This window comes from Oncorhynchus nerka, linkage group LG2 (assembly GCF_034236695.1).
Source record: "Oncorhynchus nerka isolate Pitt River linkage group LG2, Oner_Uvic_2.0, whole genome shotgun sequence".
Lineage (NCBI taxonomy): Eukaryota > Metazoa > Chordata > Actinopteri > Salmoniformes > Salmonidae > Oncorhynchus > Oncorhynchus nerka.
This window is the reverse complement of record NC_088397.1, coordinates 79666915-79678901: the sequence shown is the minus strand read 5'-3', so window position 1 is coordinate 79678901 and position 11987 is coordinate 79666915. Positions and strand designations below refer to the sequence as shown.

Sequence of the window (11987 nt, the reverse complement as noted above, 5' to 3'; positions counted from 1 at the left end):
CTAAACAAGGAAATAACACACACGCACACACACACGCACACTCTGCTATAGACACACACATTCACACACATACACTATGCTGTACACAAACACACACTCTTTTCTCTGGTCCCTGTGATAAGATGACAGTAAGTAGACATGAAGTAATTCTATTTTTTGTTTTTTACAGCTTTTATTTATGTTGCACACATCCAATAATCATAACATCAGGCTACCGCAGCAGAATGCATAGCATTGGTGCAATACTAGCACATATGAGAGTAATACCTGCTCAGTATAAAGGTTTTATATATGATACATTCCCTTAATTACAAATCCATAGCCAGAGACATTAACATTGTGAACAGAATCCTAAATGTTTTATTTTAGACAGTTGGAACTTCAGGCTGTTTCTTTGTTGTAATTTACAAAGAATAGAAAAGTAAGATGCTAATAAAACAGTCTTCAGATTCATAAAGTGGAAGGAGATCCCTGTAAGGACACATACAGTAAATACAGCACTGTCTCTGAGTCTGCAGTGTGGGCGCTCTGAATTACTCCAATGGTCCTTTCCTGTGAGGCAGATAAACAGTCAAAGAAAGTCAAATACACAGAGATGAATACAGGGACAAAGACACTGTCAAATATAGAGAAAGTGATCAATCACATGTAATCGTATTCATTGTGATCTAAAAGGCCAAACTGATCCTATTCTGAGACACTTTATGAATACAGGCTCAGATCTACTTCTTAGAAAAAGAGTAAGTCCCCGAGATTGATACAGCAGCAGGAAGATAGCTTTTATTGTGTTGTGAGAAAAGGGGAGAGGAGGAGAGGAGAAGTGGAAGATGTCATCACAGATTTGTGAAGTTTACACGAGAACTTACTTGGCAAACTGATGTCGACACTTTTTGGGTAGTCCTGTAGCACATACAAAAACAAATTCAGAACAACAGCAGAGTAACTGTAATAAACATGAATACATTACTACATTTCTACATTACTACATTACTTATGGGCAGGTAAGGAAGGAGAGAAGACACTCACGGCTGAAGTAGTACAGTGTGGAGATCAAAGCCACAGCCAGGGCCAGCAGCACTCCAACCAAAGGCCAGAGAACCTTGGAGCCACAGCCTGAAACACAACAGAAAACCTGTTAAATAATGTTTCAACTGCTGGGACGTATATCGTGCCAACGTAACTAATTACATAACATTGGGGTTACAGACAGAGCCCTGGTTCTCCAAAAGAGAGAGTGGGACCACTAATTAACGGGATAATCTTTGTGTGGATTTAGCTTAAAACATTCAACCTGTTACAATAAACAACTTATTGGACAGACTTGTTAAACTTATGAATCTTACCTTTTGGGGTCTGATAGTTGCTTTTGGTGCAGCGGCCGTTTGGGATGCTGTTTGGGATGCCTTGGGGCTGAGGCTTTGTGACGGGGAGTAATGATGGCCGAGTTTCTGGTGGGTCACAAAAATACACAATGTGATGGATATAAGAAACACTGTGAGGGAGACAAAATGCACAAAAGATAATGGAGAGAGATTTGGACAGATGAAGAAGCTTGGAAATGGATCTGCAACCGGCGCAAAATAATATTAATTTATTGCTTTTCTCTTCTATAACAAGGCTGAATTCCCCACTTTCATCCTGACTTCACTAGAAATTAAATTAATCCCAACCTAGCGCTATGAAGGGATAAGGGTTCGCTTATGGGGACAGCCGAAGAACCCTTTATTCCAAGAGTGTAGACCATGGAAAATCAGGAAATTGGTCTGTTCTCAGGCCATTCAAAAGATAATACAGGAGTATAGTGTAAGAGAGTTATAGTTACTGTTGTGTAACTATACTGAACAAAAATATAAACTCAACATGTAAAGTGTTGGTCCCATTTTTCATGAGCTGAAATAAAAGATCCCAGAAATTTTCCATACGCACAAAAAATAATTTCTCTCCAATTTCGTTCAGAAATTTGCTAGTGAGCATTTCTTCTTTGCCAAGATAATCCATGCACCTGACAAGTGTGGCATATAAAGAAGCTGATTAAACAGCAAGATCATTACCCAGGTGCACCTTGTGCTGGGGACAATAAAGGCCACTCTAAAATGTGCAGTTTTCTCACAGAACTCAATGCCACAGATGTCTCAAGTTTTGAGGGAGCATGCAATTGGCATGCTGACTGCAGGAATAGTATTTAACCTTCATTTAAACAGGGAGTCACATTGAAATTAAAAATCTATTTTACAAGAGAGCCCTGTACACATTACAATACAAACAGAAACAGAAAATTAAAACAACATACAGATATATGTGTATAAAACAATATAATTCAGCACACAACAAACAAAAATAAACATATTTAATAAAAGCAATCACATTTAAAGGTCCTCAATCAATAATTTCAACTGCCTGAGTGGCACCAGTACATGTAGCTGCAGTGAACCAGAAATTAGGGGCAAAAAAACTAAATGCAGATTTTCCCAAATCTGTGGAGACTGAAGGGATCTCTAGTGTTATCTATTCCTGTGAACGGGTTTGGTCATTTATGACTCTTATCTTAATTAATGATGTTACATATAGAAGGAGTTTCTGTCAGATTGCTTTGTAAATAAATAAAAGAGAATGCAGCGCTCTTTTTACAGACTACAATGTCTGTATAAACGTATTGCGGAATGGTAGACTGTGCCCAAGGCTTTCATTTAGAGGTTTCTGCATGTATGTTAACAGTATCACTAAAATCCAATACACAGAGAAGCATTGTTTGAACAATCTTTCTCCTATTTTTAATACTAAAGCATGATTTATTTTGATATAAAAAAAAACAATGTTGGATCTTAGCTTCTTAGTAAGATTTTCAACAAACGTTACGGAGGACAACTTGCGTTACGAATGTCCACCAGAGCTGTTGCCAGATCATTTCATGTTCATTTCACTACCACAAGCCGCCTCCAACCTCTTTTTAGAGAATTTGACAGTATGTCCAACTGGCCTCACAACCGCAGACCACGTGTAACCACGCCAGCCCAGGACCTCCACATTCGGCTTCTTCACCAGCGGGATCGTCTGAGACCAATCACCCGGACAGCTGATGAAACTAAGGATTATTTCTGTATAAAGCCCTGTAATAAAGCCCTTTTGTGGGGAAAAACTTACACTGATTGGCTGGGCCTGTTTCCCCAGTGGGTGGACCTGACTCCCAAGTGGGTGGGCCTATGCCCTCCCTGGCCAACCTATGGCTGTGCCTCTGCCCAGTCATGGGAAATCTATACATTAGGGCCTAAACATTTTTTTTTCTTCAATTGACTGATTTCCTTATATGAACTGTAACTCAGTAAAATCATTGCAATTGTTGCATGTTGCATTTATATTTTTGTTCAGTATAGTTATAGGCAGGGGCACAACTTTGGTTTTAGAAGTGGGGGGGGGGTCATATTTCTTATTTTGCCAGACAAATAAATGCTCCAAACAGTCTACCTGACCGCTCGGAGGCGTCCGCATGGTCCTAAAGCACCACGTTGCCTCGTTTTGTATCACATTCCAATGATAAAACTGGGGGGGACAAATAGGAAATTTCAATATGACATGTCCCCCCCGTCCCCAGTGAAAGTTGTGTCCCTGGTTCTAGGTTGTAAATTTAGGAATTCTGGATTAATTCAGGAACCTTCTCATCTCTAATCAGCAGGGTTGGGAGCTAACAGATGACATGAAATCCGTTATGGAAACTGTGTAACGTGTTACATAACCAGAGTTCAGATTACAGATACTTTTGAAAAACTAGATGATTACTTCTAGGATTAAATTCAGAAAGGAGGTTTATGAAAACAATCTTTGACACCTTTCTGTTTTCTCAATGACATTCAAATCAGCTTTGAAAAAAAGCTCAATTTGTTCCACCTGAGGGAGTCTGACCATAAGACCAAATGCATTTGATGGATAGCGGGAAAATGTTGTATGCTACATTCCAAGCTCTGTCTTGCGAACTCTATCAGCATCCAAATTGATTACCCATCAGATGATCAAATTTGAATAAATGCTTGGAGGTGAGGACGACAGCAGTGGTGTAGCCTACGGGGTGATACGGATATCACTTATTATTGATATCTACATAGCACATGTATGTGAATTACACACTCTCTCATTGATCTATTTGCACCTTACGGGTTGTGGTTGTTGTGTTGTGGATGGCTGTTCACAAATGTATATGTGTATTTTAACCCAATAATGATTGAATTTAAGAAGTTTAAGCTGCCTATCAATCATTGTTTTTGCGACCAGTGGATGATCAGTGAAAAATGCGCTCTTGCTACAGCTGCATAGTGCAGATCCCAGTCTATGAAATTCAAGTTTGAAGAGTTCCCACCTTCTAAACTCCTCCGTGGTATTGTGCTCCATACTGTCATAAACTATTTACATTTAAGAAGACCATGAGTGGGGCTTTTATTGCTCAATCTAATTCGTTCTGATTCCAAAATAAGACTCAAAGGGACCATCAGTAGTTGCTACATCCACTGGACTTATACATGTATTATATATACCCATTGCTTCTTGAAGAATATAACTTATAAATGCCTCACGAGTTTAGTTCAACTGTCACACCCCATGAGAAGCCGTAATATAAATGTGAACCAACACTGTATAGCCCCAAAACGTGGTTAAAACAATCATTTTGATATGGATGGTCACTCCTTGCATCCATAGCTCTGTCTATTGATCTGAGAATGGTTACATTTCTCCTGGCCAATCCCTCAGCTTTTTATTTATTTATACCAAAACACAGGCGGGGTGTCATTTCTGTCTTTTTCTAATTTGCCTAATCTCAGTTTATGTGAAAAAACAAGCAAATATAGTGTAGAGCGGGGGTATTCAACTCTTACCCTATGAGGTCTGGAGTCTGCTGGTTTTCTGTTCTACATGATTATAATTGCACCCAGCAGGTGTCCCAGGTCTAAAGCAGAAGAACTGGCTTCGAGGTCCAGAGTTAAGTTTGAGGGGGGTAGAGAATCATTGTACCATCTAAACTGCTGTGAAATATATTTTCCATAACCAAAAATATTGTATTTTCAGCTGGTGTATAAAAATGAAAGCAAAAGACCCAAAAACGAGCGCACATAGATCAGATCTATATCTATTAGACTTGCTTTCAATGAGAATGACAGATCTATAAATCACATTTCTATGTGAATTTGGTCGGGTCGCCGAAAAAGTTATATATTGCAAAGTAATCTAAAACTAACTGAAAGTAATCAGATTAGTTGCTGAGTTTGGTTAATCCAAAAGTTACGTTACTACTTGCAATTTTGGACAGGTAACTAGTATCTGCAAAAGATTACATTTAGAAAGTAACCTACCTAACCCTTCTATTTAGCCATAAGAAGAATGGGAAGCGTCAGTGCCATGCAGGGGAATGGGTTCCGCTCACCTCCAGGTCTGAGAAGAACTCCTGGCCTCCACAGCTCATTCTCTTTCTGGTTCTGGAGCATACAGGTGTACAGCCCTGCGTCCTCTGAACTTATGTTGATGATGTGCAGTGTGAAAGTCATCTTGCTTCCCCCATCCCGCTTACTGGCCTGGAACCGGTGTTTGTCCACACTGGCTACGTGGTTGGTCCGGCCAGCATTGTTGAGGCTGAGAAGGAACTGGAAGTCGAGGTTGTTGTGGAGAGTGCGGAACCAGAAGACCATCTGGCAGGAGCGGCTGGAACACTCACAGGTGAGGACCTCTGTGTCGTTGATCCTGGGGTAGCGGACGAAGTCGGACTCTGAAAGTGTCTGGCAGGACACTGGGATAGGAGAGGTGAATGGAGGTTTAGTTTTGCTAAACAAACTGCTACCACATCAAAGGAGACATACAGTATATAAACAATACTGATGGAATGAGGTCCTATTGCCATTTTTGCGTGCTGGACAGAGATCAAAATAATAAGAAGACATGATGGACGTCCGTAACACGTACGCTGTCCTACAATATTCTTACCTGACATAAGATTGAAACATTGTCTGCTTGTGCGTCAATATAAATGAATTATTGTGCTTTCACCAGTATTGTGGACACCTGTTTATTAAATCAGGTAAATTATACATGAAATACTGTACATCAAGTGAGATAGAAAGACAGAAAGAAAACAGAAGGTTTGAGCCTGCTCAATGTAAAATGAAAAAAACCTGTACAGACACAAACCAATAATATCATCAAACCAGTCGTTTTGCAATAGTGGAAATGTTAAATGACAGTGCCTTGGAACCATGAAGAAACACAAATGAAAGGTTAGTGGAGAGACTTATCTATAAAGGCGACATTATGAAGCAAACATTGTGCGAGACACTGCTGAAATGTTTCGCTTGGCTTCTTTATATGTAATGCGTCACAGAAATATGTATACATATCTTAACTGCAGAGCTCGCGTTGGATTTAAGAATAGCTCTTGGTCGTCTTTGAATTTCCGTCATGTCTTGAAGACAATATTGAGGGTCTGTGCATTTTGATCCAGCATACTGTTTTATTTACTGTTATTTAATCATCGCAGACTAAAACATCATATCACTTAAATATTTTTAAGAACTTTATATAAAGAAACTTAAAGAAAACACAGGGGCCTCTTCAACACTACATTAAGCAAATGAATAACACACACATTTAACATTCTGACTTGCACTAGTTGTCAAGGTGGGTCTAACGCTGTTCCTGAGGACTCAACAGAGAAGAACTTTATGACAGTGGGTAGACAGAATATTGTGGTCCTACCTGTTGTCATCAAACACACCATTGTCCAGACCAGTCCCAATGGGGTCATCTTGAGTGGCTGTGGACTTGTGGTGTATGTCTCGAGTGTTAGCTGAGGGTCGGCAAAAGTCATTTCTTTTCCCTTCATGCATCTGCCAGAGAACAGGGGAGGAACTGAAGTAACATGGCCAAGTGTTTCCTGGGCAACACCCCTTGCCTGGGCAACACACAGCCACACACCAGGCCTATCGCACACGCACGCACGCGCACACACACACACACACACACACTTGCAATAAAGACATCACGTCAGAAGATTTCCCCAAATAATAAATTAGATTTATGTCCTCTTGTTGATTGTTTGTTAGGTTTTGTCTGTATTTGCCACTTAAGAGATCACTGATTCATACAATATTAACACATAAAATAAAACATAAAATAAATACATTTTACGGTAACTTTATACTCCTAACTTAAAACGTGTTATGCGGTATGTCTAACTATTCTTCTATATTCCTCTTTAACCAAATCTCTACTCTTGATGTAAATGGCATGCTGTAGAAGTGTTCAGACACTTTTTTAAAACATTTCACTAGTTTTTGAGACTTACTCCACCAGCGATAGCCCTCATTCTGAATAAGGTAAAACTCATGGACCAACAGAAAGTGAACAATTTCATAATATCAACAATGACTTTATGTCTCAACCAACCTCTGGACTTCTAGAACCACCGGCATAGAAATTTCCGTCAAGGTCGAAAGTATTTAGAGTCCGTATAAATAGTACTTGTCAACACTATTTTAGCACTATATTGTATTGTTTTATACCAACACATTTAAAATCAAGACCTCATTTTTTTCTGGTGTGACTAGTTTGCACAATTGCCAAGTGTGGATCACCTCTCCTAACCCGAACCACTCTGCCCAGGTGTGTGACCTAGACCAGCTGCAGCAGCACTGAGTACTGGAGCACAGCTGCAGATCCAGCTACCTTAACTCCAGTTCATGTTAAAGCAATACACAGCCAACCAACAACGATGCTTAATGAGTACTTCTGTCATTGCTAAAACAGATAAATACCCATATAAATATATCTGAGAAAATCTACATTAATTGACTCTGTCAAGTAAATTCAACTAAGCCTTAACAATTTCAACAGAGTATGAACTTTACCGTAAGATGTAGTGAAGCAGCTTTGAGGTCACTGTTCCTACAATAAAGTGATATGTAGCCTATATTTGATATAAAATGAATGAGCAATAGTAATATATCTGTTTGATAGCAAATACAGTAGCTCACATTTACGTTTTCACGTCTTTATACTGTGGCGTACAGCAGGTCAGCCACCAGGGGGAGACTCGTCGAGGCCTGGTAACAGATGGAATTTACATCATGAGGTGATGGCTCCATCTGCCAGGTCTCGACGGGCTCTCCAGCCAGGACTAATTGGGGCTGATTGCGAGCTATTGCGAGCTGGTGAGTAATTAAGGGCGGCTTGCCCACCATCTGTGCAAGGCCCATAAAGCTGGCAGAAGGGCAGCACACAGGAGGAGTTGGGGAAGAAAGGACTCCTGTGTTATTGTTGACGGTTGCAGAGGTAACAAGAGGGAGGTGAGTTTTGTGCCCGACAGGATACAGCCAGACCCAGAATCCCAGAAGATGGCATCCCGGAGAGGTTCTCATAGGGGAGACCCATCATTTTCTTTTTGATCTATTATTTAAATAAACACCCTTGAAACTGAGATAATCCTTCTCTGTCCGTGTCTGATCTGGGTAAACGTCTTGACCAAACCCCCCGATCTGCCACAATACCCCTTTTATGCCTTGGTTATATGGGCCACCTTTAATATATTTATTTCACACACTAGCTAGGGAATAGAATTCAATAGCAGGTGAACGATTGCCACATTTTTTTTTGATTTTCTATTTTAATTTCCATTCAGTAAGAACATTACCCAGATACACTGTAAAGTGCCTTCAGAAAGTATTCACACCCCTTGACTTTCTCCACATTTTGTTGTGTTACAGCCTGAATTGAAAATGGATTACGTTTAGATTTTTATGATCACTGGCCTACACACAATACCCCATAAGTGGAATGATTTTATACATTTTTACAAATTAATAAAAAATGAATTAACTGAAATGTCTTGAGTCAATAAGTATTCAATCCCTTTGTTATGGAAAGCCTAAATAAGTTCAGGAGTAAAAATGCGCTTAACAAGTCGCATAATAAGTTGCATGGATTTTTGAATGACTACCTCAACTCTGAGGTTTTCCAATGCCCCTCAACGAAGGGCAATTATTGGTAGATGGGAATAAAAGCAGACATTGAATATCCCTATAAACATGGTGACGTTATTAATTACACTTTGGATGGTGTATAAATACACCCAGTCATTACAAAGATACAGGATGGAAACCACTCAGGGATTTCACTGTTAGGTCAATGGTGACAGAGTTTAATGGCTGTGATAAGAGAAAACTGAGGATGGATCAACAACATTGGCGTTACTCCACAATACTACCCTAAATGACAGAATGAAAAGAAGGAAGCCTGTACAGAATAAAAAAGTCACTAAAGTAAAACAGCAAAAATTGTGGCAAAGAAATTAACTTTATGTTCTGAATACAAAGCGTTATGTTTGGGGCAAATCAACACAACACATGACTGAGTAGGCAAGTCAGTTAAGAACAAATTCTTATTTTCAATGACAGCCTAGGAACAGTGGGTTAACTGCCTGTTCAGGGGCAGAATGACAGATTTGTACCTTGTCAGCTCGGGGACATGAACTTGCAAGCTTTCGGTTACTAGCCCAACGCTCTAACCACTAGGTTATCAAGACGACATCGAATGTTCCTGAGAGGCCCAGTTACAGTTTTGACTTAAATCAGCTTGAAAATCTATGGAAAGACTTGAAAATGTCTGTAATGTTCAAATATTGTACAATCCAGGTGTGCAAAGCTCTTACAGACTTACCCAGAAAGACTCACAGCTGTAATCGCTTCCAAAGGTGATTCAAACATGTATTGACTTATGGGTGTGAATACTTATGTAAATTATGTTTCATTTTCAATAAATTTGCAAAAATGTCTAAAAACATGTTTTCACTTTGTCATTATCGGGTATTGTGTGTAGATGGGCAAATTATTTTTATTTTTTATCATAATTTTAAAATGTCATTACATAGGTTGTTGTTATATAATTGCTATATTGAACCATAAGTCAATACATGGCGTCACCTTGCGAGATAGTTTCTTACATTAACAATGTTCCTTGTTGCAGCTAAGCCAAGGCTTTCTGTAAAAGTAACTTGTTACTGCCCAGAACTGCATGGCTATAGTGCTTGGTTCTTTGGAGTCTGTGTGGGCTGAGGGGTATATGGGGAGAAACATGATCTAGGTGGGGGTCGTACAGGGGGAGGATGTGGGCACAGCACAGCTCTACGGGGGTCGAGAGTTTGAGAGAGAGGGAACCAAACCACATGATTCTTTGAAAACAGGAGATCTCAGAAGATCTCTCTACACGCCTCAGAACAGTCAAGCCTTTGTTGGGCTCTCGAGTCACAAAGCTGAAATGCTGAAAAGCTGAAATTCTAATCTCATATGTATATATACACTGTATTCTATGCTATCTATTGCATCTTAGCCTATGTCGCTCTGACATTGCTCATCCATATAGTTCTATATTCTTATTCCATTCCTTTACTTAGATTTGTGTGTATTGGGTATTTGTTGTGGAATTGTTAGATATTACTTATTAGATATTGCTACACTGTCTGAACTAGAAGCACAAGCATTTCACTACACTTGCAATAACATCTGCTAACCATGTGTATGTGACCAATAAAATTTGCTATGATTTGATTTGATAAATATTTAATCTCATGTCTTTTCAGCTACACACAGTATAGGAGACCTAAGAATGTTCATGTCTGTTCAGGTACACACACTCCAAGAGACCTGAGAATGTTCATGTCTGTTCAGGTACACACACTCCAAGAGACCTGAGAATGTTCATGTCTGTTCAGGTACACACACTCCAAGAGACCTGAGAATGTTCATGTCTGTTCAGGTACACACACTCCAAGAGACCTGAGAATGTTCATGTCTGTTCAGGTACACACAGTCCAAGAGACCTAAGAATGTTAATGTCTGTTCAGGTACACACAGTTCAGGAGACCTAGGAATGTTCATGTCTGTTCAGGTACAAACAGTTCAGGAGACCTAGGAATGTTCATGTCTGTTCAGGTACAAACAGTTCAGGAGACCTAGGAATGTTCATGTCTGTTCAGGTACAAACAGTTCAGGAGACCTAGGAATGTTCATGTCTGTTCAGGTACACACAGTACAGAAGACCTAGGAATGTTCATGTCTGTTCAGGTACAAACAGTTCAGGAGACCTAGGAATGTTCATGTCTGTTCAGGTACAAACAGTACAGAAGACCTAGGAATGTTCATGTCTGTTCAGGTACAAACAGTTCAGGAGACCTAGGAATGTTCATGTCTGTTCAGGTACAAACAGGAATGTTCATGTCTGTTCAGGTACAAACAGTTCAGGAGACCTAGGAATGTTCATGTCTGTTCAGGTACACAAGACCTTAGCATGTTCATGTTTTTTTTCCATTTGTATGATTTTTATTGTTGTTTGTTAATTTTCAACTTTTCTACTCTGCTAGCCAGCACCTCGCCTAAATAGGTGTGCGTTTCTTTTTCTTCTAGATTGATCAAATATACACCAGCTATAACTGCTGTATATGAACTTTCATTCATTCTACAATAAACCGTAGTATGCCAAGTGTCCTCATTTTTACCACCTGCACCTGTTTGATCCGACACAAATGCAAACTCACACACATGCACGCACAGACACATTTTCTGCAGACGTCGCCCTCTCTCTCTCTAGAGTCTAGACACTCAAAATTAGATCCATATAGATAGAGGTATCAGGCCTCCTCTATATTTAACCAGATTCACTAGTTGTATTACCTCCTTCAACTGGTTTTAATTACACTGAGATTAACAGTCCTACAGTATTGTAGCTACGGTAACTACCTGTAATAGTACGCTATTTGTAGCCCTGATACCTGAGAAGGATCTGATGTTTTTTAGCCAACATAACAGATTTACATTGTAATTTACAAACTAGAATAGGACTTTTCGTGAAGACAACATGCGTGTGTTTGCTCTTCTTGAAATATTTTTCATGGTAGTGAAAGAGGCCCTGAGATTCCAGAGTTGGATTGACCAGCTGCTGCCCCCCTATGGTACATCTTGGCC

General features: G+C 39.7%; 1 protein-coding gene across 3 annotated transcripts in view; it reads right to left on the bottom strand.

The window, feature by feature from the left end:
• Positions 1-331: 331 nt before the first annotated feature.
• The window catches only part of LOC115143195 (uncharacterized), a 30749-nt gene continuing 19093 nt past the window's right edge, over positions 332-11987 (bottom strand). For 2 of the 3 annotated variants that reach the window (XM_029683355.2, XM_065003180.1), the window contains exons 2-7: positions 6730-6860; positions 5408-5767; positions 1344-1448; positions 1027-1113; positions 867-900; positions 332-552 (exon numbers count right to left, since the gene is read on the bottom strand). In XM_029683355.2, the coding sequence (XP_029539215.2) occupies positions 534-552; positions 867-900; positions 1027-1113; positions 1344-1448; positions 5408-5767; positions 6730-6856 (732 nt within the window). In that variant the 5' untranslated portion in view covers positions 6857-6860 and the 3' untranslated portion in view covers positions 332-533. Of the gene's footprint in view, positions 553-866; positions 901-1026; positions 1114-1343; positions 1449-5407; positions 5768-6729; positions 6861-7419; positions 7640-11987 lie in introns of those variants that run through there. The other variant, XM_029683348.2, reaches the window with a different exon arrangement.